The 27,376-nt window shown below is 41.8% G+C and overlaps 3 protein-coding genes and 1 pseudogene across 3 annotated transcripts; all 4 read left to right on the top strand.

Moving 5' to 3' along the window:
- Nucleotides 1–3,733: 3,733 nt before the first annotated feature.
- LOC137132950 (trace amine-associated receptor 4-like) lies at nucleotides 3,734–4,915 on the top strand. The gene is made up of 2 exons (XM_067515985.1): nucleotides 3,734–3,906; nucleotides 4,093–4,915. Exons 1-2 carry the CDS (start codon nucleotides 3,734–3,736, stop codon nucleotides 4,913–4,915), a joined length of 996 nt encoding a protein of 331 aa, XP_067372086.1.
- Nucleotides 4,916–15,536: 10,621 nt separating this feature from the next.
- Nucleotides 15,537–16,719, top strand: LOC137133442 (trace amine-associated receptor 8a-like). The gene is made up of 2 exons (XM_067517102.1): nucleotides 15,537–15,706; nucleotides 15,903–16,719. The coding sequence occupies exons 1-2, from the start codon at nucleotides 15,537–15,539 to the stop codon at nucleotides 16,717–16,719; spliced, it is 987 nt and encodes a 328-aa protein (XP_067373203.1).
- A 1,654-nt stretch (nucleotides 16,720–18,373) lies between these two features.
- On the top strand, nucleotides 18,374–19,231 carry LOC137132948 (trace amine-associated receptor 13c-like). Its single transcript, XM_067515979.1, has one exon. It carries the CDS (start codon nucleotides 18,374–18,376, stop codon nucleotides 19,229–19,231), a length of 858 nt encoding a protein of 285 aa, XP_067372080.1.
- Nucleotides 19,232–24,363: 5,132 nt separating this feature from the next.
- LOC137132946 (trace amine-associated receptor 13c-like) lies at nucleotides 24,364–25,755 on the top strand (annotated as a pseudogene).
- The last annotated feature ends 1,621 nt before the right edge of the window (nucleotides 25,756–27,376 follow it).

Raw genomic sequence — 27,376 nt, 5'->3', positions numbered from 1 at the left:
AGGAGGAAGGTGTGTTCGTAGGCAGAGAGAGAAGAGGAAAGCTAAGAATCTAGGACTGACAGTAGGGACTTTGAATGTTGGTACTATGACAGGGAAGGCTAGGGAGTTGATCGACATGATGCAGAGAAGGAAGGTGGACATACTGTGTGTCCAGGAGACCAGGTGGAAAGGTAGCAAGGCTAGAAGCTTAGGAGCAGGGTTTAAGTTGTTTTACCATGGGTCAGATAGGAAGAGAAATGGAGTAGGAGTTATATTGAAAGAGGATTTTGTGAGGAATGTTCTAGAGGTGAAAAGAGTATCAGACAGGTTGATGAGTCTGAAGCTGGAAGTTGAAGGGGTGATGTTCAATGTTGTGAGTGGTTATGCCCCACAGGTAGGATGTGAGTTAGAAGAGAAGGCGAAATTCTGGAGTGAGTTAGATGAAGTGATGCAGAGCATCCCCAGAGGTGAGAGAGTTGTCATTGGTGCAGATTTCAATGGGCATGTAGGTGAATGGAACAGAGGTGATGAGACTGTTATGGGCAGGTTTGGTGTTCAGGACAGGAACGCAGAAGGTCAGATGGTGGTTGACTTTGCAAAGAGGATGGAAATGGCTGTAGTAAACACTTTCTTTCAGAAGAGGCAGGAACATAGGGTGACGTACAAGAGCGGAGGGAGAAGCACTCAGGTAGACTACATCTTGTGTAGACGTTGTAATCTGAAAGAGATCAGTGACTGTAAAGCATTGGTAGGGGAGAGTGTAGCCAGACAACACAGGATGGTGGTGTGTAAAATGATGCTGGTGGTGAGGAAGATAAGGAGGACTAAGGCAGAGCAGAGGACGAAGTGGTGGAAGTTGAAAAAGGAAGAATGTCGTTTAGTTTTCAGGGAGGAGCTGAGACAGACTCTGGGTGGTTTGGAGGTGCTTCCAGATGACTGGACTACTACAGCTAATTTGATCAGGGAGACAGGTAGGAGGGTACTCGGTGAGTCATCTGGAAAGAGGAAAGCGGACAAGGAGACTTGGTGGTGGAACGAGGAAGTTCAAAAGTGTATACAGAGAAAGAGGTTAGCTAAGAAGAAGTGGGACACTGAGAGGACTGAAGAGAGTAGACAGGAGTACAAGGAGATACAGCGTAAGGTGAAGATAGAGGTGGCAAAGGCCAAACAAAGAGCATATGAGGACTTGTATGCTAGGTTGGACACTAAAGAGGGAGAGGTGGATTTGTACAGGTTGGCAAGACAAAGAGATAGAGATAGAAAGGATGTGCAGCAGGTTAGTGTGATTAAAGATAAGGATGGAAATGTATTGACAGGTGCCAGGAGTGTGATGGGAAGATGGAAGGAGTACTTTGAAGAGTTGATGAACGAGGAAAATGAAAGGGAACGAAGAGTAGAAGAGGTGACTGGTGTGGAGCAGGAAGTAGCAAAGATTAGTAAGAGTGAAGTGAGGAGGACATTGAAGAGGATGAAGAGCGGAAAAGCAGTTGGTCCTGATGACATACCTGTGGAGGTATGGAAGTGTCTAGGAGAGGTGGCAGTAGAGTTTTTGACTAGTTTGTTTAACAAGATCTTGGAGAGTGAGAGGATGCCAGAGGACTGGAGGAAAAGTGTACTGGTACCAATTTTTAAGAACAAGGGAGATGTGCAGAGTTGTGGCAACTACAGAGGAATAAAGCTGATGAGTCACACAATGAAGTTGTGGGAAAGAGTAGTGGAAGCTCGGCTAAGGGCAGAGGTGAACATTTGTGAGCAGCAATATGGTTTCATGCCTAGAAAGAGTACAACAGATGCAGTATTTGCTTTGAGGACGCTGATGGAAAAGTACAGAGAGGGTCAGAGGGAGTTGCATTGTGTCTTCGTAGATTTAGAGAAAGCGTATGACAGGGTGCCGAGAGAGGAGCTGTGGTATTGTATGAGGACGTCTGGAGTGGGAGAGAAGTATGGTGGTGGTGCAGGACATGTATGAGAGCTGTAAGACAGTGGTGAGGTGTGCTGTAGGTGTGACAGAGGAGTTTAAGGTGGAGGTGGGTCTGCATCAAGGATCGGCTTTGAGCCCCTTCTTGTTTGCTCTGGTGATGGACAGACTGACAGATGAGGTTAGACAAGAATCTCCCTGGACTATGATGTTTGCAGATGACATTGTTATTTGTAGTGAGAGCAGGGAGCAGGTGGAGGAAAATCTAGAGAGGTGGAGGTCTGCTCTGGAAAACAGAGGAATGAAGCTTAGCCGCAGCAAGACAGAATACATGTGTGTCAATGAGAGGGACCCAGGTGGAATGGTGAGGTTACAGGGAGCAGAGGTGAAGAAGGTGCAGGACTTTAAGTACTTAGGGTCAACGGTTCAGAGCAACGGTGAGTGTGGAAAAGAGGTGAAGAGGCGAGTGCAGGCAGGTTGGAACGGGTGGAGAAAAGTGTCAGGTGTGTTGTGTGATAAAAGAGTATCAGCGAGAATGAAAGGAAAGGTGTTCAAGACGGTGGTGAGACCAGCAATGTTGTTCGGCTTAGAGACAGTGGCACTGAAGAAAAGACAGGAGGCAGAGCTGGAGGTAGCAGAGCTTAAGATGTTGAGGTTCTCTTTGGGAGTGACGAGGATGGACAGGATCAGGAATGAGGACATCAGAGGGACAGCTCATGTTAGATGTTTTGGAGATAAAGTCAGAGAGGCCAGATTGAGGTGGTTTGGACATGTTCAGAGGAGAAACTGTGAATATATCGGTAGAAGGATGCTGAGGTTGGAGCTGCCAGGCAGGAGGTCTAGAGGAAGACCAAAGAGGAGATTTATGGATGTAGTGAGGGAGGACATGAAGTTAGTTGGTGTGAGTGAAGAGGATGCAGAGGATAGAGTTAGATGGAGGCACATGATTCGCTGTGGCAACCCCTGAAAGGGAGCAGCCGAAAGGAAAAGAAGAAAGAAGACTCTTAGTCTTTCACACCCAAACTGGAAAACTCAAAAAACACTATTATTTGTTATCGTGTACCGTCCTCCAGTCCCTTATTCAGAGTTTTTGATTTTCTGTCTGATTTAGTGCTTAGTACAGATAAAGTCATTATAGTGGGTGACTTTAGCATTGATGTAGATGCTGACAGTAACTGTCTCAGCACTGTTTAATTTATTACTAGATTTAATTGGTTTTTCCCAAAATGTAAATAAACCCACTCATTGTTTTAGTCACAGCTTAGACCTTGTCCTTACATATGGAATTGAAACGGATAATTTAACCATATTTCCTCACAACTCTCTTCTGTCTGACCATTTTCTAATAACATTTGAATTTACAATAACGGACTATACAGCAGTTAGGGGAAAAATTCCACTATAGCAGATGCTTAAGTGAAAAAGCTGTCAACAAATTTAAAGAAATTTTTCTTTCCTCATTTGCTTCCCCATATGTCAATACCATGGACAGTAGCCACCTTTAATGTTACTCCTGCACAAGTTGATTATCTTGTTGACAATTCTGCAGCCTCACTACGTACAATACTCAATAGTAATGCCCGTCTAAAAAAATAAGGCAGTAAACCAGAAGAGGTGATCTCCATGGTATAGTTTGCAAACACGCAACTTAAAACAGGCAACACGAAAGTTAGAAAGGAAGCGGCGTTCCAGAAAGTTAGAAGAATCTCATTTGGATGAGAAACACAGCAGCAGAGGTGGGGGAAGCTGGGAGTGTGTTGGGGAGGAGATAAATCAGCTGTGTGACCAAAAGCTTTGGTAAGACACTGCCAGAGCTCAGCATCTTCTCCTCTGGTGATGGAGACCTTTGGGGAAACTGAACTCTGCTTCCCACAGCTCCTCAACGCCTCCTGTGCGAAGACAAAGCGTCCTCACTTTGAGACCATGCTGATTTACTTTCTGCTGTTCTCTGTCTCTCTGCTCACAGCTTTTCTCAACCTGCTGGTCATCATCTCCATCTCCCACTTCAAGTATCTAAATATTCTGTCAATTTATTATTGTGTTTGTAGGCAAGAAAGTTTTTATGTAGATTATATATAGATTCATATTTTTTCTGCATTTTCTTATCATCTTCCAGCATCTTTTCTCTTTGCTTTTATCTCAATGATGATTTATATTGTAAATAATAATAAATATGTCCTGATCTTTCTCTGCAGGCAGCTCCACGGTTCCACCAACTTCCTCCTACTCTCTCTGGCCATCTCAGATTTCTTCGTGGCTCCTCTTCTGCTGTTTCAAATTATGCTCATAGATGGCTGCTGGTTATTTGGTGACCTTATGTGTTCTTTATATCAGTATGTAACAGCTGTTGTCACCTCTGCCTCAGTAGGAGCCATGATACTCATATCTGTTGACCGTTATGTGGCCATTTGTTATCCCTTCCATTACGTTACTGAAGTCACACACAAGCGAGTTCAAGTCTGTGTTTGTCTCTGTTGGATTTGTTCTGTGATCTTTCAAAGTCTGATTCTGATGGAAAACCTTCATCAGCCGGGCAGGTATAAGTCCTGCATTGGTGAGTGTGTCATTGTCACAAACTACATTGCTGGACTTGCAGACGTTATTTTTTCTTTCATTATTCCTGTAATTGTTATTGTAGTTCTGTATATGAGAGTGTTTGTGGTGGCTGTGTCTCAGGCTCGAGCCATGAGGTCTCACGTTGCAGCTGTCTCACTCCAGCGTTCAACAAAAGTAACAGCAAAAAAATCTGAGCTGAAAGCAGCCAGGACTCTTGGTGTCGTTATAGTTGTGTTTCTAATATGTCTCTGTCCATATTACTGTGTGGCTCTTTCAAGCCAAGATAACTCGATAGATGCTTCATCTGGATTATATGCCTTCATATCATCTTTGTACACTCTTAATTCATGTCTAAACCCTCTAATCTATGCATTGTTTTACAGCTGGTTCAGAAGATCAATTAAACTCATTGTTACACTTAAGATATTTCATCCTGACTCCAGTAAGGCCAACATTCTATAGAGCAGCGGTACAATTCAAGGACATCCAGAGCATTTTTATACTTTGTGTTTTCAAGCTTTTCCCCAGTTATGCTAGCAAATTTTAAAGTAAAACATATACTGTGGAAAACCAGAATTCTTCCTTCAAGCCTCTTTAAGAGAGATTCTTCAGTCATTTTTAAAAAAGTGTGTCCATAAGAAAAGAAGGTGTGATGGACAAGAGTATTACAACAACAAAGGCAGCGTGTCTAAAATGACTTGATGGCACCACATTACGACCACCCGGGCAATTTAATGCAATCCAATACAGTGACTCTGCCATGAATTCTACTTAAAAGGTTATCATTTCTCAGTTTCTGCATTCCAATACAACCCCACTACCCAATTTGACCTCAATACAAAACACATGGTAGAATTATCACCTTTTTCATAGTTTTAACCTAAAAAGTGAGACAGTATAGACTTGTTAAAGTAGAATTCATGCCAGAGCCAACAGTGGCCTCTTTTCCTATAGGGCATAAAACTGTACAGGAAGATAATATAAAAGTGTGGGTAAAGTAAAAACATCAAAACTTTGTATAAACATTTGTACATGGATTTACATTTGTGAACCTGTTGTCTAGCTGTCAGTCATTACAGGATATAAATAATCACTGCAAACATATCACTCTGAGCACCTTAGACCAAAGCTAGAAAGAACCAGAGCAAATCACTCATCCCGAACAGAAGTGGTGTCTGGCTTCGTGAATGCTAACAGACATGTGGGAAGTGGTGGGCTGTGAGTTAACACTGGACCCACATCAGCAAGTTTTATCAAGCATCTTCGTGGCCAGTGTTCAGTCTGGACTCTCACACAAAGGTGTCATGGGAAAAAGGCTTGATAACTATGTTACTATCAGTATTAGTTGGATCAAGAGTTTATTCTGCTGAATAGGAACAGTGATGGAGGATGGAATGACTGGAAACCATGGACTAGAACAAGCTTAGTTTGGAAAGGATTTGGTTTTATTACTCTATGCACGACAGACCTTCGGGCTCTATGGAAACAATAGAATGGAGAGAAACAACCAGAAACAGGAGTGGGTGGGTGGGTGGATGTATGAGAAACAAGAATGGCCGACTAATAACATGGCAGTTTAGGTAAGTTTAGAGGCATCTTTATGGCGTCATGTGTTATTCAAAATTTGAGTGTGCATAAACAGAAGGTAAAAAATATTTCACAAGGCTAAATTTCCCACTCATGTGCACAAATGTGAAGAGTTGTGTGTACATTGATCATTATCACGCTCCAACTGTCTTTTTTTGTGTTTCCCCTTCTCAAACCCTCCACAGACTGTTTTGCACTCACCTTTACATAGGGGCTGGTTTTAACAGTCTGGGGATGATGTTGTGGCAGAAAGGAGGGAACTTGTGCCGCACATTAATTATGTTTTGCTCGCCTCGATGGGGCCCGGGGTCTCTCCAGATTCTGCAATTTTGCACTACTTCTCTTGCTCATCTTGGGTCTGCTCGTGCAGAACAGCTGTACCTTAACATCGTACACCCCACTTGAGCTTTTGGATATTGGTTTGCGAATTCCAGACTTTTTTTTCGACAACCTTCGAACACCTGGGGCGATTCACTCTACCCAGCCGGGCGGAAGCGCCCGCAGGTGGCGCGGAGATTGTACACAAAGTCTGGGGGAGTGCGGAGGAATAAGAACTAAGCTAAAGCTAACGCCACACCGGCTCCCGTTACCCTCCATTTTCCTCGCCAGTGTAAGATCACTGGTGAACAAAATGGAGGAGATTCGACTCAACATCACATACAGTAAGAGACTTTCGAACTGCAATGTTTTTATCTTCATGGAAACGTGGCTACACAGCGGCACAGCGGACAACACCATCGAGCTGGCAGGATGCCACACACAGAACACAAGATGGCTCCGGCAAGACCAGAGGTGGTGGATTGTGCATTTACGATTACAAAGCTTGGTGCATGAACTCTGTTATTGTCATGACTCATTGTTCAGCCAACCTTGAGTTTCTCATTGTTAAATGCAGACCGTTTTATCTGCCGCGGGAGTTCACTTCGAACATTATAACAGCAGCCTACGTGGGCCTACGTTCCCCCGGATGCTGATGCCAGGCTTGCTATGAAAGAACTTCACGCAGCCATCAGTAAACAACAGGCCACTCACCGAGATGCTGCGTTTATTGTTGCTGGTGATTTTAATCACTCAAACTTAAAGGCAGTGCTTCGCAAATTTCACCAGCATGTTTCCTGCTACACCAGAGGAAACAAAACCCTAGACCATGTTTACACAAACATGGCTGGAGCTTACGTCGCAACCCCCCTCCCCCACCTAGGACAGTCAGATCACCTTTCTTTGTTCCTCCTGTTGAAGGCACGCAACACTGCCTTCAGATCAGGGGATGCACAGGCCTACAGTACATCCAGAGCAAACCTGAAGAGGGGCATCGAAAAGGCCAAGCACTGCTACAAGCTAAAGATAGAGGAGCACTTTTCCAACTCCGACCCTCGATGCATGTGGCAGGGCATCCAGGCCATCAGTGACTACAAAACCACCCACTTAACCCCCACAGCCACTGATGTCCTCTTCTTAAACAAGCTTAATGGCTTTTATGCACCCGTTGAGGGAGACAAAACACCGATATCAAGCTCAAACCCTCACTTGACCAATCACACTCTCCACGACAGACGTCTGCAGCACACTGAGCTGGATCAGTGTGCACAAAGCCGCTGGACCAGACAACATCCCTGGTTGTGTACTCAAGGCATGTGCTGAGCAGCTCGCTGGGGTTTTCACAGACATTTTCAACCTGTCTCTTGCCCAAGCAGCTGTGCCGACATGCTTTAAAAGCACCTCCATCGTGCCTGTGCCAAAACACTCCACCCCAAACTGTCTGAACAACTACCACCCTGTAGCTCTGACACCTATTGTCATGAAGTGCTTTGAGCGGCTGGTCCTGGCACACCTGAAGGACTCTCTGCCATCCATACAATTGACTCTCACCAGTTTGCCTACCGCAGCAATAGGAGCACAGAGGATGCCGTTTCCATGGCACTGTACACTGTGCCAACACATCTGGACAAAAAATGTGCACCAGTACACTTCTCCTCCAGTCCTCAGCATCCTCTCACTCTCCAAGATCTTGTTAAACAAACGAGTCAGAAACTCTACTGCCACCTCTCCTAGACACTTCCATACCTCCACAGGTTTGTCATCAGGACCAACTGCCTTTCCACTCTTCATCCTCTTCAACGTCCTCCTCATTTGACTCTTGCTAATCTTTGCTACTTCCTGCTCCACACCAGTCACCTCTTCTACTCTTTGTTCCCTTTCATTTTCCTCATTCATCAACTCTTCCAAGGTTTCCTTCCATCTTCCCATCACACTCCTGGCACCTGTCAATACATTTCCATCCTTATCTTTAATCACACTAACCTGCTGCACATCCTTCCCATCTCTATCTCTTTGTCTCACCAACCTGTACAAATCCACCTCTCTCTCTTTATTGTACAACCTAACATACAAGTCCTCATATGCTCTTTGTTTGGCCTTTGCCACCTCTATCTTCACCTTACGCTGTATCTCCCTGTGCTCCTGTCTACTCTCTTCAGTCCTCTCAGTGTCCCACTTCTTCTTAGCTAACCTCTTTCCCTGTATACACTCCCGAACTTCCTCGTTGTCCACTTTCCTCATTCCTGATGACACACCGAGTATCCTCCGACCTGTCTCCCTGATCACATTAGCTGTACCTCCAGACCACTCAGAGTCTGTCTCAGCTCCTCCCTGAAAACTACACAACATTCTTCCTTTTTCAACTTCCACCACTTCGCCCTCTGCTCTGCCTTAGTCCTCTTCTTCTTCCTCACCACCAGCATCATTTTACACACCACCATCCTGTGTTGTCTGGCTACACTCTCCTCTACCAATGGTTTACAGTCACTGATCTCTTTCAGATTACAGCGTCTACACAAGATGTAGTCCACCTGAGTGCTTCTACATCCGCTTTTGTACGTCACCCTATGTTCCTCCCTCTTCTGGAAGAAAGTGTTCACTACAGCCATTTCCATCCTCTTTGCAAAGTCTTCTGCATTCCTGTCCTGAAAACCAAACCTGCCCATCACATTCTCATCAACTAACCACTAAAAACATTGAACGTCACGCCTTGAATTTCCAGCCTCATCAATTTTCAGACTCATCACCCCTTCTGATACTCTTTTCACCTCTAGAACATTCCTCACAAACTTGATTTGATTTGAAGTTTATACTGCATTTTAGAAAAAATAATTCATTTTTTTGAACTTTTTTTGAAATTGGATTTTTTAATGGAATAAAATTGAATGGACAGGTAACATTGTCAGCATTACTTTGCATGTGATGTGCTGTGGATTATAATCTGAATGAAACATCTAATGATAAAAGTAACAATGGTCTCCCACGCTGAGCAGCTTTTACGAGCTGCAAATTTTAACCACAGACGTGGCAGAGGTGGACATATGACAGACCACAGCCCCCATGCCAAAGAGGGAGACAAGTGAGGATGACATAATTCAATCTCTAAGGAAAGAACAACGGTAGCAGAATGGGGGAGGGAGGAGGGGAGCGTAGGAAAGATAGTGATAAATTAAATGTGTAACATTAAGGTTTGGTCAAAACGCTGCCGGAGCTCAGCAGCTTCTCCTCTCTGGTGATGGAGACCTTGGAGGAACCTGAACTCTGCTTCCCACAGCTCCTCAATGCCTCCTGCATGAAGCAGAAGCATCCTCACCTTGAGGCCATGCTGACTTACATTCTTCTTTTTTCTGTCTCTCTGCTGACTGCATCTCTCAACCTAATGGTCATCATCTCCATCTCCCACTTCAAGTATCTAAAACTTTCTTCAACTTGCAAAACTTGTTAAATAAGAGTTCTTTCTGATGAAACAAATTGGAACCATCTAATCAAAAGTAGAAGGAAAACAGCATTTGTTTCCACAGAATGTTTGTATTTTGGTCTGTTTTGTCTTTAATTTCATTAATAATTATAAATAATGATACATTGCTTGTTGTTGCTTTTCCTCTGCAGGCAGCTCTACACATCTACCAACCTCCTCCTCCTGTCCCTCGGTGTCTCCGATTTTTTTGTGGCTCCTCTCTTGTTCTTTCAAATCATGCTGATAGATGGCTGTTGGTTCCTCGGTGACATTATGTGTACTCTGTATCAGTATTTAGCAGCCATTATTACTTCTACCTCTGTAGGAACCATGGTCCTCATATCCGTTGACCGCTATGTGGCTATTTGTTATCCTCTGCATTACTCCAATGAAGTAACACAAAAACGAGTTCAAATCTGTGTTTGTCTCTGTTGGATTTGTTCTGTGATCTTTCAAAGTCTGATTCTGCAGGATAACTTGCAGCAGCCAGGCAGGTATAACTCCTGTGTTGGTGAGTGTGTTATTGTCACTAACTACATTGCTGGACTTGCAGATGTTACTTTTTCATTTATTGTTCCCATCACTGTCATCATAGTTCTGTATATGAGAGTGTTTGTGGTGGCTGTGTCTCAGGCTCGAGCCATGAGGTCTCATATTGCAAGTGTCTCACTCCAGGGTTCAACACAAGTAACGGCTAAAAAGTCTGAACTGAAAGCAGCCAGGACTCTTGGTGTTGTTATATTGGTTTTCCTCATGTGTCTCTGTCCTTATTATTGTGTGGCTCTTACAGGCCAAGAAAACTCGATGAACACTTCATCTCCTTCGTATACCTTTGTAGTGTGTTTGTACACTTTTAACTCCTGTCTAAACCCTATGATCTATGCTTTTTTCTACCCCTGGTTTAGAAAATCAATGAAACTCATTGTTACACTCCAGATATTTCAGCCGTACTCGTTTGAGGCCAACATACTGTAAACACACTGCAAAAGTATTTGCTCGCGGCAAATGCAGGGCTGTTTTAAACTTTAACTGGAGGGGCACCAGAAAGGAGAAATAAATATTTTAAAATGAATTTCAGATGCCCAACATACTATTAAGTTTGTCCAGTCCACCCTTTACATTATCATAAAGTAAAAAGGAGTAGCTGAGGTGTCTTTCCACACCTTGCTGGCACAAAATATTCAAACGGTCATTATCTAGAAACATTGTAGAAATGACTATGGAAAGCTGCTTGAAATCTTATGAATCTGTTATAATTATTTTTGCACAAATATGATCTATCTGATCCGATTTATATTTAAATATTGAGGTTTACGGTTAGATTAGTGTTCCACAATAAGTAATGTTATGTAACTACATTTGGTTTGTTGGGTTACCTTGATGTAGTTTTAGGACTTATATGCAGAAACAGAGAAAAACTTTTAAGAACCACTGTAATCTTTTAAACCACTTTTCTTTCAGCAGCCTATAATGACACAGTGAAAACAGAATACTTTTAGCTTTATTAAAAATAAAAAAACCCCTCTTTGCTCAGTACTTTGGCAGCAAATACAGCCTTGGGTCTTTTTTAGTATGATGCAACAAGCTATGCACACCTGGATTTTTGTTTTTACAAATCCTCTCAACCTCAGTCGGGTTGGATGGGGACTGGTGTCAGGGCTCGGCCTGGGACACTCTAGGACATTCAGAGTTGTCCTAAGCTACTCCTCCAGTGTCCTGGCTGTATGCTTAGGATTGTTGTAATGTTGGAGGGTGAACCTCCAGTCCAGTCTGAGGTCCTCAGGACTGTGGAACATGTTTTCATTGAGCAACGTTCAAGAGAAATGGAAGGCACCTGAGCTAAATTCAGATTTTTCTTGCAACGGGCCTATATACTTATGTATATGTGATATTTCAGGTTTTTAATTTTGAATAAATTTACAGACATTTCTAAAATTGAATTTTCACCTTGTGGGGTGGGGTGGGGTACTGAGATCATTGATCAATGAAAACTTTTTTTTTTTTAATCTGTAGTGTGGGGCTGCAACATCAAATTTAAAAAAGCCAGTTTTGGACTTGTTTTCTGTTAAAGAACAGAATAACAGAATAGAATCATTATTGTCCTTATTGATACATGTTACACATACATGTTACCATGAAATTCCTTGAGCACCATGGTGGTGGAGTTGTTAGCCCTGCTTCCCCACAGCTAGAAGGTCTCAGTTTAAATCCCCAGCTAGTTTCAACTTCCTGTGTGGAATTTGCATGTCCTCCTCGTGCTTGAGTGGGTTTAGTTCCTCAGGTTTTCGAGGACAGTCCAAAGATGTGCATGTTAGGTTTATTGGTGACTCTAAATTGCTGGTAGGTGTTAATGTGAGCGTGAATGGTTGTCTGCCTTTGTAAGTCTCTCTGTGTTGGCCATGACATAGACTAGAGCTGGGGTCTCCAACATGTTATTTTGCAAGTAGATACCGAAGGCTTGATGAATCCTACATACATTTTAGTAATTAGTCAAATTTGAGTGGTCACTTTGCAAAGCAACCCACATGTATATCCAATCAAATTGTAGGTGTCCTGCCCCCTTCTTACACAAAAGCAGTATTTGACAATAATTTGTCAATCAAACAGTGCCCTGCTGTCAAGCCCGATGAGCCAGTCGTGATCAGTGCTGCCAGCTCAGCGGCAAAAAAAAAATTTAGAATAATATGATTTAAAGTTAAAGTTTGATTTACACGGTCACTTTAAATGGTCATGACACTGTAAAATCTAGCCTAACATTCCATGTCATTTACAGTGTTTGGGATAGTTCTAGTACCTGCTGGGATAACAAAATGTAATGATCTCTTGCCCACGTCAACCAAAGACATGGATATAATACAGACCACAGGAAGATGAGAAAACATGCTGTACAACTTCAGTCTCACTAGAGAGAAAAATGGCAGCGAGCTGAGGAAGCAGGAGGGGTGAGTAGGGAGGATAGAGATAAATAAGATGTATGACACAAGCTCTTAGTCAAAAAGCTGCCAGAGCTCAGCAGCTTCTCCTCTCTGGTGATGGAGACCTATGAGGAACCTGAACTCTGCTTCCCACAGCTCCTCAATGCTTCCTGTATGAAGACAAAACATTCTCAGTTTGAGACCATGTTTATTTGCATTCTGGTCTTCTCCATCTCTCTGCTCACCATGTTTCTCAACCTGCTGGTCATCATCTCCATCTCCCACTTCAAGTATTTCAAACGATTTTTTCAACTGTAGGTCGTGAATGTAAAAACAATAGTGATTTGTGAAAAAAAGATTATTTAAAATTGTAGTTATGTCCAAATGCTGTTTTACTTTTTTAATGTTCGCTTTTACCTGAATGATACATTATGTTGTAAATAACGAAACATATACTTCCTGATCTTTCTCTCCAGGCAGCTCCACACTCCCACCAACTTCCTCCTCCTCTCTCTGGCTGTCTCAGATTTCTTCGTTGGCCTCCTCTTGTTCGTTCAGATTGAGCTCATAGATGGCTGCTGGTACCTGGGTGACCTCATGTGTTCTCTGTATCAGTATCTGGATTACATTATTTCCTCGGTCTCCGTAGGAACCATGGTTCTCATATCTGTTGACCGTTACGTCGCTGTTTGTGATCCTCTGCAATACTCCAGCAAAATCACCCAAAAAAGAGTTGAGATCTGTGTTTGTCTGTGTTGGATTTGTTCTGTGATCTTTCAAACTCTGATTCTGAGGGATGTCCTGTTACAAGCAGGCATGCACAACTCCTGCTTTGGTGAGTGTATGTTTTTCATTAACCACACTGCTGGGGTTGCAGATCTTACTATTTCCTTCATTGTTCCCATCACTGTCATCATAGTTCTGTATATGAGAGTGTTTGTGGTGGCTGTGTCTCAGGCTCGAGCCATGAGGTCTCACATTGCTGCTGTCTCCCAGCATTCAATGAAAGTAACAGCTAGAAAATCTGAACTGAAAGCTGCCAGGACTCTTTGTGTTGTTATAGTTGTGTTTCTTATATGTCTCTGCCCATATTACTGTGTGGCTCTCACAGGAGAAGACAACTTGCTGAATGCTTCATCTGCCGCCTTTACAATATGTGTGTACTCTTTCAATTCCTGTCTAAACCCTGTGATTTATGCCCTTTTTTACCCCTGGTTTAGAAAATCAATTAAGCTCATCGTTACACTAAAAATATTTCAGCCTGACTCCTGTGACGCCAACATAATGTACAGAGACACTGTGAATGTTCTCGGTCATGGTGACAAGTATAGTAAATGAATGAAAACTTTACAATAGAGATCATGTACATGAGTCAAACAATTATGGCCACTCTGAGATTATGTAAATCCCATAGATTATTTTACAACAGAATGTTGATGCCAAAGTCTGAGATAAACTGGAGTTTAAGTAGTCACCACGTTGAATGAAGGATGGATACTTGTAATATTGTGAAGGGCTACAAAATATCATCTAGAAACCTTGGTAGACTTCCAAAACAGCTTGTGGGGTTCTCCCAGCAATCATCCGAGGTGGAACAAATTACAAATAGACCAAATCCAAACCAACATAAAAACTACTGTGGCATAGGTATAAACAACCTTTAACAAGATTCCAAATTACTTTTGTTGTCAATTAAAACGCCACTTCAAAGATCCAGTGCACAACAAAGTACACAATGGTTATGTCACATCTCTGAAATATTTCACCCTGCTGGGTAATAAAATGGACCTTTGGACTGTAGCCCTGGTAGTCATAACTTTTTGGCTTATTAATATATTGTCTGTATGTGTATTCACATGTAACCTTAAAATACTCCCATTTTCATTGCTGTGAAGATCTGTGGTGTTGTGATGTGTGATTTCATCACCCCCATGTATTTTCGCTAAAGCAAATAATTTTAGGATTAAACCTTTCTGACGTCTGTTAAATGCACCACATTTTTTGTGTGCTGAGCCACAGAGATGTGTAGCATGTGCTACCCTGTGTTAGCTGGGGTACATCTAACAGGATTAACATGAAGTCCTGGAGTATGCAGATGTACCCTAAACAACATGTGACCTCCATAGAAAAGTCACTACATTAATGCTTCTGAATGAATGTTTTAAATGGGCTTATAATGTGAAACCAGATAGGGGCTTTAGGAGGTTTTGTGTGGGTACAGCAGTAGAACCAGACTAACACAGGAAGGGAGCGGCCCCATTTTCTTTACCCCTGTACATATTTTGGTCTTTTAGAAGCTGTGTAGAATTAACCTTGTAAGTTTATCTAGATAATTCTATCCTGTAAAGATATAGTGCATTTACTCCATGTTAGAGAGAGACACGTTGTTTTGAATGATATGTTGGAGAACTGCTTCCATCCTAATGGCAGTTTAATAGATACACTAAACCTAAAGGGGACATATTTGAATGGCCACACACACATGCAGTGATACAGACAATACGCCAGACAAGTTCATACTGAAGCAGAGAAGTAAGGCAACACAGATAATCCTGGTACAACCCTGAATGATTAGAGAATGACTGGTTGGACCACTTTTAGGGATTTATTCCTGCCAACATTGACCACAGCCGCAGATAAAAACACACAGACCACAAAGTCTGAAATGGATGAAAATAAAAACAAGAGGCATCAGTCTCTATGGAGAGAAAAACTGGCACAGAGGTGTGAGGAGTGGTGGGTGGGATGGATAGAGATAAAAAAAGGCACAAGGCAGAAAGCTAAGGTGCATCTCTGACTGTCCGTGATGGAGATCGTGGGGCAAACTGAGCTCTGCTTTCCACAGCTCAACACCTCCTGTATGAAGACAAAGCGTCCTCACTTTGAGGCCGTGCTGACTTACACCGCGCTGTTCTCCATCGCTCTCCTCACTGCAATTCTCAACCTGCTGATCGTGATTTCGATCTCCCATTTCAAGTATTCACATTTTTCATTAAATTATTGAAACTGTTTGCGGTAATGAAATGATAATCAATTAATCAAAAATACAGAAGAAAGTGGTAATTTTTCCAAAAACTATGTATATGTTTATGCATTTAATTGTTTGTCTTTTATCTAAGTGATAGTTTATAATGAAAAGAATGATGTGCATGTCTCTGATCTTCCTCTGCAGGCAGCTCCACACTCCCACCAACCTCCTCCTCCTCTCTCTGGCTGTCTCAGATTTCTTTGAGGGCCTTCTCCTATTTTATCAAATTATACTCATTGACGGTTGCTGGTTCCTAGGGAACTTTATGTGTGCTCTGTATCAATATCTGGATTACATTATTTCCTCTACTGCAGTGGGAACAATGGTTCTCATATCTATTGACCGATATGTGGCTGTTTGTGATCCTCTGCAATACTCCACCAAAGTCACAAAAAACAGAGTTAAGATCTGTGTTTGTCTGTGTTGGATTTGCTCTGTGATCTTTCAAACTCTGATTCTGAAGGATAACCTGGAGCAGCCGGGTCGCTATAATTCCTGCTATGGAGACTGTATATTTGTCATAAATGAAATTGCTGGGGTTGCAGATCTATTTTTTTCCTTCATAGTTCCCATCACTGTTATCGTAGTTCTGTATATGAGAGTCTTTGTGGTGGCTGTGTCTCAGGCTCGAGCCATGAGGTCTCACATTGCAGCTGTCTCACTCCAGGGTTCAATGAAAGTAACAGTTAACAAGTCTGAACTGAAAGCAGCCAGGACTCTCGGTGTCGTTGTAGTCGTGTTTCTAATATGTCTCTGTCCATATTACTGTGTGGCTCTTTCAAGCCAAGATAACTTGATGAACGCTTCATCTGCTGCCTTTGTAATATGTTTGTACTATTTTAACTCCTGTCTAAATCCCTTGATCTATGTCTTTTTTTACCCCTGGTTTAGGAAATCAATGGAACTCATGTTTACACTTAAGATACTGGAGCCTGACTCCTGTGAAGCCAACATGCTCTAGATTGTGATCAGGGATGTGTATTTACACCATGAACTTTAAAAAGGTTTGGTAAAATGACGACATCTAGCCTTTACATAAACACTTTTACATGACTGTATAAAACCAGCACATCTCAAAGTCTGAGACACAGATAATCAGTTCTTTGAGTAAATGTTTTTGATGAAGGAGAAATGTAGTGCTGCATAACACAGGCCAGTGACAGAGTACCAATGCAAAGTCACATTGTTCTGGCTCATCGGTTTACACGTATGTGCATTTACACTGTGCATATTACAAGATAATACTCTCACAGAATTTGTGTTGTATTTGGGGTTTGTTCGTTCTCATTCACAGTCTTTTGGCCACAGTAACAACTTAAGGAAGCAGAACATAAATAAAAAGAAATTAAGGTTCATGCTGCACTTCTAGCTGAAATTTGAAGGCATTTTTATCTATACGTATATTAGAAGAGCAGTGAAGGAAATTTGTACCCAGTCACTGAAATCTGTGACCCACAGAAAATAGCACTTTACATGTTCTTTTATTAGCAAACCCCTACAAAAAGCTACAATCTAAAGCTTCAAGCTGTTTCCTGTTAAATAGATTGGTTTTATTTTAAAGGTACCGGTTTAAAAATGTAACCAATAAACTGTTAAAATATCTAGTGAATTTTGTGCTCTAGTGACACGAAATGTTTTGCACGTTAAACATGAAGACAGGGAGAAAACCGGGGAAAAGTGAGCAGTGTCGGACAAGCAAACCAAAACTGCGATCCCATGAACTGAGGTCATGTTTTTATGTGGTTGATTTTTGAGTGAAGACAAATGCAAGGACATCTGCGAGAAAGGGGAAAAGAAGACCATTGCTGAGGCTACGTGGGGAAAAAAGCAGCTCCATGGACTTGGATGTGCCAACCTGTCCTTCAGATTTCATGTAGGAGTTAACATAGGTAACATGAAGAGTAGGAAAGGAGGAAAACAGTTTTAAAAAAAAAAACAGCTAGTTTAAAGCTGCTCTGGTGTTAATTTTTCAAAGCTGCTGGCGAACCAAGTGTTTTGAGAAAAATTCATGTGCATCAAATACAACATAACAGAAATGATTATGTGAACAGACTTTGTCATAAACAACATGAAGATGCTCAAAGCTCAGCAGTAGTCAGAGGTAACTGTTTAGGGTTAGAGCAAGACTGGAGTCCGGTTAAACACTAACAAATGACGGGTTAGGCTATGTCACCAAAACAGCAGTGGACAGGAGGAGGGAGGAGGATAGAAATAAATGAGATGCATGATAGAAAGATTTAGTCAAAAAGCTGCTGGAGCTCAGCAGCTTCTCCTCTGTTGTGATGGAGACCTTTGAGGAAACTGAACTCTGCTTCCCACAGCTCCTCAACGCCTCCTGTGTGAAGACAAAGCGTCCTCACTTTGAGACCATGCTGATTCACATTCTGCTGTTCTCTGTCTCTCTGCTTACAGCATCTCTCAACCTGCTGGTCATCGTCTCCATCTCCCACTTCAAGTATTCATCAACTATTCACCTTTTTTACAAATTAGAAATTCTCAAAAGTTACAGTTTGTGAAAATAGGAAATAGTAATTACGAAGAAAAAGGTTTTCTTTTCACAAAATGATTTCATATTTCAGCTTTTGCTTAGTTTGCTTTCATGTGAATCATAAATGATGTTATTTATAACAGTAAATATGTTGCTGATCTTCCTCTGCAGGCAGCTCCACACTCCCACCAACCTCCTACTCCTCTCTCTGGCTGTCTCTGATTTCTTTATCGGGATTCTCATGTTCTTTCAAGTTATGCTTATAGACGGCTGCTGGTTCCTGGGTGACCTGATGTGCACTATGTACCAGTATGTAGCCTACATTGTTACATCTGCCTCAGTAGGAACCATGGTTCTCATATGTGTCGACCGTTACGTGGCTATTTGTTATCCTCTGCTTTACTCCACTGAAATCACACATAACAGAGTCAAGGTTTGCATTTCTCTTTGTTGGCTTTGTTCCGTGATCCTGCAAACTCTTCTTCTGCAGGATGTCCTGAAACAACCAGGCAAGTTTAATTCTTGTTTTGGAATGTGTGTCTTTGTCATTAACTACATCGCTGGAGTTTCTGATTTCATTTTTACCTTCATTCTTCCCATCACTGTCATCATAGTTCTGTATATGAGAGTGTTTGTGGTGGCTGTGTCTCAGGCTCGAGCCATGAGGTCTCATGTTGCAGCTGTCTCACACCAGCGTTTCGTGAAAGTGACAAAAAAATCGGAGCTGAAAGCAGCCAGGACCCTTGGTGTTGTTATAGTTGTGTTTCTAATTTGTCTCTGCCCATATTATTGTGTGGCTCTTACTGGTCAAGACATCTTGATAAATGCATCCTCTGCAGCTTTTGTAATATGTTTGTACTATTTTAACTCCTGTCTTAATCCTGTGATCTATGCCGTTTTTTACCCCTGGTTTCGAAAATCAATGAAACTCATTCTTTCACTTAAGATACTGCAGCCTGAATCCTACAGAGCCAATCTACTGTAGAGAGACACAACTTTGTTCCTAAAATAAGGTTCTGGCCATGATCAGAGAAATACTTTAGAATATGGTGATAGAGGAACAAATCCAGATGATATACATGAGCTGAAACTGATACTGACCATTTAAAGGAAAACCAAAATAACACTGTAAAATTGGTTAATCAATGCACGCCAGGTTGTGGGACATGGACTGGATGGTGACGGTGACTGAACAGTTGGTTCTTGTGCCAACGTGTTGGATGAAGTAATGTGTAGTTGTGGTTCTGTTAACAGTCAAACCATCTCTGATGTGTCACTACAACCAGTGCATCTCATTGCGCTTTGCGTGGGGCAGCATGCTGTAGGCACAGGTCCCTCATGCCATACTCCAGCCAAGTCATACTGTTTTGGCTCACCACTGTACATGTATGCATATTTACACTGTGCTTGTTCATTATTTTAGCCAAAGCAGCATCACTATCACCATGACATATTTAAGTTGTGCTGCCTGTGTATCCAAGCACAGTGTATCTGAAAAGATCCTGATTAAAGTACCGCTTATGGCTTTATTTTGAACATGTTTATATCCATAATTTACCTCATTTTATACGTGACTGAAATCATGGCATTGGCAGATACTTGCACTGTGTCTACACCTGAAGCACGCCAGCTGCAATGAATACGCTTTTTTAATGAATCTGGCTGTACGATGCCCACAATCTACGATGCCCACAATCTACGATGCCCACATTCAGGTAGCTTTGTTCCTGTTGGCTCCTCTCTGGGCTCTTTGCAAAATGCTTCCAGTGCACGAGGGAACACGGTGCGCACACTACACTTCTCTTGTGACACAACGTTGACATGTTGCCCTGAAAAGCTCGGTAATTTAAAGGTAAAGTAAAAAAGAAAGACATACTACATAGAGCACAACAATAATGCTTGGGGGGGGGGGGGGGGGGGGGGGGAAACCTGATCTGAGCGTCTTGTGCTGTCTACTACTTTCTAGCCAAGCCAGAATCTAGACTCACTACAGGGAACTGTTAATACCAAATGGACTTCAGCCAAACATGGAAAACACTAAACTGCTCTTTAATAACATTTGAATAAATAAAATGTCAGTCAGTTAATCTGTCTGAGATGGTCCATACCACAAAAAATAAAAATGGAAAAATAAAAATTTACTGCAAACACACATCTGGTCTGACAGGTAATCTTTATGGTACATGTAATCTAGTTGATCCCACACCATCTGTGGTGCACAGACTTTATGGTTCCTTCAAACGCAGCCATCAGCCATAAACTGGACTGGTCTCACAATGCCGATGCCCTATTCAAGAAGGGCCAAAGTCGCCTCCACCTTCTGAGGAGAACGAACGATCTCTTTTGGACTAAGCAGGCCTCTGCTAAGGACATCCTATGACTCTGTGGTGGTTGTCTGCCGGGGCTGTGGGCAGCACTGACAGGGACAGGAAGAGACTGAGAAAGCTGGTAAGGAGGACAGGCTCTGTCCTGGGCTGCCCGCTAGACTGTGGAGGAGGTGGGTGAGAGGATGATGTCCACTAAAATCAGTTCATCCTTCTGGGAATTTTTTTTCTGTTGGACTGACTACGTTTTTAACCTCTCCCTGGACTCTCACCGCTGCCTTTAGTTCTCTATCTGGTGTGGATGCTAGGTAACCCTATTCATTTGGTACAAAAGCTGTTTAAATTTGTTGGCAGCTGTGGTGCAGTTGGTTGTCCGTTAACTCAGGTTTGGTGGTTAGATTCCTGGTTTCTTCTGGGGACACGTCTAAATTTTCTTGGACAAGTCTTGTAGTAGTAGCACCATCATCTAGATGCAGCTGTCCAGCAGTAATTTCTCCATGGGGATAAATAAACTGCAGATCTATGAGTTTTGAAACTTAAATAGAGAAGATGTGTAGGGAATGAAATTTGCACTTTTGAATAAGTAAAAACCGATGTTTGCAATGAGGGCAGTACAAGAATTTCTCAATGTACTCGGACTTTGGACTGGTGTATGGCTAGAGGAGACCACACACGCCATTGAAAAAGATGAACACACACGGTGTAGTACTTTAGTCTCTACAGAGAGAAAACAGCAGCAGAGGGGAGGGGGGAGGATTGATAATAGGCATAAAATCAAATATACGACAGAAAACCTGTTCCATAAGCTTCCAGAGCTCAGCAGCTTCTCCTCTCTGGTGATGGAGACCTTTGGGGAAACTGAACTCTGCTTCCCACAGCTCCTCAACACCTCCTGTGTGAAGATTAAGCGTCCTCACTTTGAGACCATGCTGACTTACGTTCTGGTTTACTTTATTGCTTTTCTCACTGCCTTTCTCAACCTGCTGGTCATCATCTCTATCTCCCACTTCAAGTATTTACATTTGACCAAATTTATAATTTATGGTTCATAATAATAAATGTTAAATGTTTGTTTTACAAAGAAAATAGTAATATTGATATTTCGAGGAAAATAGTAAAATGATCACATAATGTTTTCATATCTCCGTGTTTATGCTGTTGCCTTCATGTGAATGATGTTATTTATAACAGTGAATATTTTGCTGATCTTCCTCTGCAGGCAGCTCCACACTCCCACCAACCTCCTCCTCCTCTCTCTGGCTGTCTCAGATTTCTTTGTTGGCCTTCTCATGTTCTTTCAAATTATGTTCATCGACGGCTGCTGGTACCTGGGTGACATCATGTGTGCTCTGTATCAGTATTTAGCATATGTTATTACATCTACCTCAGCAGGAACCATGGTGCTTATATCTGTTGACCGTTATGTGGCTATTTGCAAACCTCTCCATTATTCCACTGCAATCACACAAAACAGAGTGAAGATCTGTGTTTGTCTGTGTTGGATTTGTTCGGTAATGTTTCAGACTCTAAATCTGCAGGATGTCCTAAAGCAACCAGGTCAGTACAATTCCTGTTTTGGAGAGTGTGTCTTCCTTATCAATTACATCGGGGGCATTTCAGATCTAATTTTCACCTTTATTATTCCCATAACCGTTATTGTAGTTCTGTATATGAGAGTATTTATTGTGGTTGTGTCTCAAGCTCGAGCCATCAGGTCTCATATTGCAGCTGTCTCTGTCCAGCGTTCAGTTAAAATGACAAAAAAATCAGAACTGAAAGCCACCAGGACTCTTGGCTTTGTTATAGTGGTTTTCCTAATATGTCTCTGCCCATATTATTGTGTGGCTCTCACAGGCCAAGACAATTTATTAAATGGTTCATCTGCTGCCGTTGTATTGTGTTTGTACTATTTTAACTCCTGTCTTAACCCTGTGATCTATGCTTTCTTATACCCCTGGTTTAGAAAATCCATAAAACTCATTGTTACACTTAAGATACTGCAGCCTGACTCCCGCCAGGCCAGTGTACTGTAGGGAAATATTGAAAGACTTGAAATGAGACCACTACAATGTCTGTATAAAGTGAAAATCTGTAACCTTTGTGTTGTACTTTTACATGCAGATTATATCCACATATAAAATATTATGACAGATGGCATGAGGAATATTAGCTTTAAACAATGCAGAACAGTGTCTAGAACATATTAGTGGCCTCTGATGCCACAGCAATAAAGAAGTGTCAACATCTTGGCCACATTACACAAGCCCAGAAACAGCGCATCACTAACGCGTGAAGTCAACAAGTCTGTCTGTGGATGTAATTTACTTTGCATTCAGTAAAACCAAACACAACTGTCATTTTAACTTGTTCAGACAAAACATTTGAAGAACTGGGAAGAAAAAGATGCCCTTGTTGTTACATGACTTTAGAGGGGTCTCAAAGTGGATATGTACAGTGCCAGTGAAAACAGAAACACCAGAGCCAAATAAAAGAAGCTTGGTTACAAACCTGAATTGACTTGACAAAAAGTGAAACTTGAGTCACAAGCTAAACAACACGGCTATGTAACAACCAATGCAAGACACCAGTTACCAGTTACCAGTTCTGAGGTTCTGTGTGATCGACATTCACAAGAAAAAGTAATAGTCTTGTTTGCAACTCCTGGCTTTTCTGCAACAATTGGTCCCGAAATGGGATTTTATAATCATCAAAGCAGCAAATAGTAAGTTAACATAATATTTCTGAACTGATAAAACACAAACAGTCACGATCTTTCATGTCTTTATTAAACACACCTATTAAAAGATACAAAGTCATGATGGAAAAAGCAATGGCAACTGTGTTTTATTAACTGCTTGAATCTTCTTTAGGACACCTTGATAAACTTGAAAATCCAGTTTCCTCTCCAGCATCTCTATTTCCTGCGGAAGGTGAAGCAGGCTGGACTGGGATCTACAGTCCTCACCTCTTTCTACTGGTGTGCTGTGGTGGATTTCCCACCATCCTTAACCTTTATACCAGCAGGCGCCTCGAAAGAGCCTCCTGCATCATAATGAATGACACTCACCCAGCACTTAGCCCGTTTCTCCCCCTCCCATCAGGCAGAAGGCTCCGCAGCATCTAAAACAACTAGACTGCAGAACAGTTTTGTTCCCAGATGCTGTAGAGTCTTAATGGCATAGGCCACTTTCCTCTAATGAGTCATGTTAGTGGACAGAAGAATGTCATCCATTGGGGACAATACGTGAAGCCGTCACTGCTTAACTGTCAAAACTTATTGTGCTTTTTATTACCCCTCTCTTTTCTCCCTTTTATTCTCTTTATTCTAGTTATCTTCTTTTTTGAAGGGTGCTAACGTGTCCCACAGAGCTGTATTTCATTCAACATGTTCATGTGGAAAGACAATCAGTGGTCTTTACGTCCACAAAATTTTTCCAATGGTGTTGAATGTCAGGATGATCTTAGGTAAACCTTAGGTACACTGCAACATTGTTTTTGGAAAGCAGTACCAAATCATCTCCGTTCATAGACAGTATGTCCTTTTGGACAAAAACCGTTGTAGGGAGTTAGTTTTAGGGACATCACCTTGAGGAATCTTCCCCAGAACTTTGTACTTGAACTGCAGACTGGTGGATGGCTAAAGGAGGTGGACACAGACCACAGCCACACCCACCAGTGAAACAGATAAACACATAACGCATGCTGTAGTCTTTCAATGTCTACAAAAAGAAAACAGCCACAGAGGGGAGGGAAGAGGAGGAGCGAGTAGAGAAAATGGACATAAGTCAAACGTATGACAGAAAACCTGTTCCATAAGCTTCCAGAGCTCAGCAGCTTCTCCTCTCTGGTGATGGAGACATTTGGGGAAACTGAACTCTGCTTCCCACAGCTCCCTAACACCTCCTGTATGAAGACAAAGCGTCCTCACTTTGAGGCCGTCCTGACTTACATTCTGCTGTTCTCCGTCTCTCTGCTCACTGCAGTTCTCAATTTGCTGGTCATCATCTCCATCTCCCACTTCAAGTATCTAAATGTGTTTTAATTCATGGATTTGGTAGATAAAATAATTGAAGAAACAGTACGATAGTATTTCGCTGTATCTGCTTTAATCAGAATGATAACTAATGTAACAAATTAACCTCTGCTCAATGTGATATTCAACCCATTGGTCATGAACTCAATTTCCCTCTTATATTTATTATCTGCTGGAATATTAATTTAAATCATAAATAATGATAAATGTTTTGCTGATGTTTTTTTCCAGGCAGCTCCACACTCCCACCAACCTCCTCCTTAACTCTCTGGCTGTGTCAGATTTCTTCATGGGCCTCTTCATGCTCTTTTAAATCGATAGCTGCTGGTTTCTGGGTGACCTCATCTGTATTCTGTGTCAATATCTCGTATACATAATTAGCTCTGTCTCAGTAGGAACTATGGTTCTCATATCTTTTGACCGTTATGTGGCTATTTGTTATCCACTGCATTACTCCACCAAAATCACTCAGAAACGAGTCAAGAAATGTGTTTTTTTGTGTTGGATTTGTTCTGTAATATATCAGGGTCTCTATCTGAAGGATAACCTGGCACAGCCAGGCAGGTACAATTCCTGCTTTGGAGAATGTGTTATTTTCATTACCTACATTGCCGGACTTGCAGATCTTGTTGTTTCTTTTGTAATCCCCATCACCGTCATCATAGTCCTGTATATGAAAGTATTTGTGGTGGCTGCTTCTCAGGCTCGAGCCATGAGGTCTCATATTGCAGCTGTCACAGTCCAGCATTCAATGAAAACAAGAGCTAAAAAATCTGAAATGAAAGCAGCCAGAAACCTCGGTGTTGTTATAGGTGTGTTTCTTACGTGTTTCTGCCCATTTTATTGTGTGAGCCTTACAGGCCAGGACACTTCTGCAACTTTAATTATATATTTGTACTATTTCAATTCCTGTGTAAACCCTCTGATCTATGCCCTTTTTTATCCCTGGTTTAGAAAATCTGTTAAACTCATTGTTACACTTAAGATACTGCAGCCTGACTCCTCTGATGCCAACATGTTGTAGAGAGACACTGCATAATATCTGAATTACAATCTTAACAAGAACACAAAAACATCTTTTTACATGTAATTGCTAAAATGAAGAGTAGTGCATATTGTATTTGTTAACGGAAGATACATTTACAGTATAACACAGTTCCCTTTTAGAATTTCTTACACACAATTAAAGTAAAGTAGTCACACAGTTGAAAATTGACCCTCAAGTAGAAAAACAAGTTTTTATTTTCATTAGTTTTTTTTTTTAATTTCTGTGTTTTTTTTAAATGTGTTTTAACATCATTGCAATATCTTAAACAAATTATGTAATAAGTGTGGACATAGAACTGGAAAGACATGAATTATTATTTGTGAACAGGATAAAAAGGGAGGTGAAAAAAGAGCTGTCTGTGTACGGTATGTAAGGAAACTGTTCAGATGTAAGGTCATTTGTATAATGATGACAAAATAGATAATGTTATGGAAAAATATAAGTCGAGACAAATCATTATAAAAAATATTTTAAACATATACCACATCAAACATGTGAATCATGACTTCCATGGAAAGTTAGAGAGTTGGTTGGCATGATGCAGAGAAGATGGTGGATATACTGTGTGTCCAGGAGACCAGGAGGAAAGGTAGCAAGGCTAGAAGCTTAGGAGCAGGGTTCAAGTTGTTCTACCATGGGTCAGATAGTAAGAGAAATGGAGTAGAAGTTATCCTGAAAGAGGAGTTTGTGAAGAACTTTCTGGAGGTGAAAAGAGTATCAGACAGGTTGATGAGTCTGAAGCTGGAAATTGAGGCGTGATGTTCAATGTTGTTATTGGTTATGAATCACAGGTAGGATGTGAGTTAGAAGAGAAGGAGAAATTCTGGAGTGAGTTAGATGAAGTGATGCAGAGCATCAACAGAGGTGAGAGAGTGGTGATTGGAGCAGATTTGAATTGACGTGTTGGTGATGAGAATGTGATGGGCAGGTTTGGTCTTCAGGACAGGAACGCAGAAGGACAGATGGTGGTTGACTTTGCAAAAAGGATGGAAATGGCTGTAGGGAACACTTTCCTCCAGAAGAGGCAGCAACTTAGGGTGACGTACAAGAGCGGAGGTAGAAGCTCTCAGGTGGACGACATCATATGTAGACGTTGTAATCTGAAAGACATCAGTGACTGTAAAGTATTGGTAGGGGAGAGTGTAGCCAGACAACACAGGATGGTGGTGTGTAAAATTACTCTGGTGGTGAGGAAGATGAAGAGGACAAAGGCAGAGCAGAGGACGAAGTGGTGGAAGTTGAAAAAGGAAGAATGTCGCGTAGTTTTCAGGGAGGAGCTGAGACAGACTCTGGGTGGTCAGGAGGTGCTTCAAGATGACTGGACTACTACAGCTAATGTGATCAGGGAGACAGGTAGGAGGGTACTCGGTGTGTCATCTGGAAAGAGGAAAGTGGACAAGGAGACTTGGTGGTGGAACGAGGAAGTTCAGGAGTGTATACAGAGAAAGAGGTTAGCTAAGAAGAAGTGGGACACTGAGAGGACTGAAGAGAGTAGACAGGAGCACAGGGAGATGCAGCGTAAGGTGAAGTAGCAAAGATTAGTAAGAGTGAAGTGAGGAGGACGTTTGGCAGTTGGTCCTGATGACAAACCTGTGGAGGTATGGAAGTGTCTAGCAGAGGTGGCAGCAGAGTTTCTGACTAGTTTGTTTAACAAGATCTTGGAGAGTGAGAGGATGCTGAGGAAATGTGAACTCGCTACTGAGCAAGATTGACGTCAAACACTGA

This window comes from Channa argus, chromosome 9, assembly GCF_033026475.1.
Source record: "Channa argus isolate prfri chromosome 9, Channa argus male v1.0, whole genome shotgun sequence".
In the NCBI taxonomy this organism is placed as follows: domain Eukaryota; kingdom Metazoa; phylum Chordata; class Actinopteri; order Anabantiformes; family Channidae; genus Channa; species Channa argus.
Note: the sequence above shows the minus strand (reverse complement) of the source record. Positions and strands in the feature narration are given on the sequence as shown.

Bases quoted from the DNA above. Each gene is read 5' to 3' on its own strand.
- LOC137132950 (XM_067515985.1), top strand. From the start codon at position 3,734: ATGGAGACCTTTGGGGAAACTGAACTCTGCTTCCCACAGCTCCTCAAC. The intron at 3,907-4,092 runs GTATCTAAATAT...CTTTCTCTGCAG, and splicing joins ATCTCCATCTCCCACTTCAA to GCAGCTCCACGGTTCCACCA.
- LOC137133442 (XM_067517102.1), top strand. From the start codon at position 15,537: ATGGAGATCGTGGGGCAAACTGAGCTCTGCTTTCCACAGCTCAACACC. The intron at 15,707-15,902 runs GTATTCACATTT...CTTCCTCTGCAG, and splicing joins ATTTCGATCTCCCATTTCAA to GCAGCTCCACACTCCCACCA.
- LOC137132948 (XM_067515979.1), top strand. From the start codon at position 18,374: ATGTTATTTATAACAGTAAATATGTTGCTGATCTTCCTCTGCAGGCAG.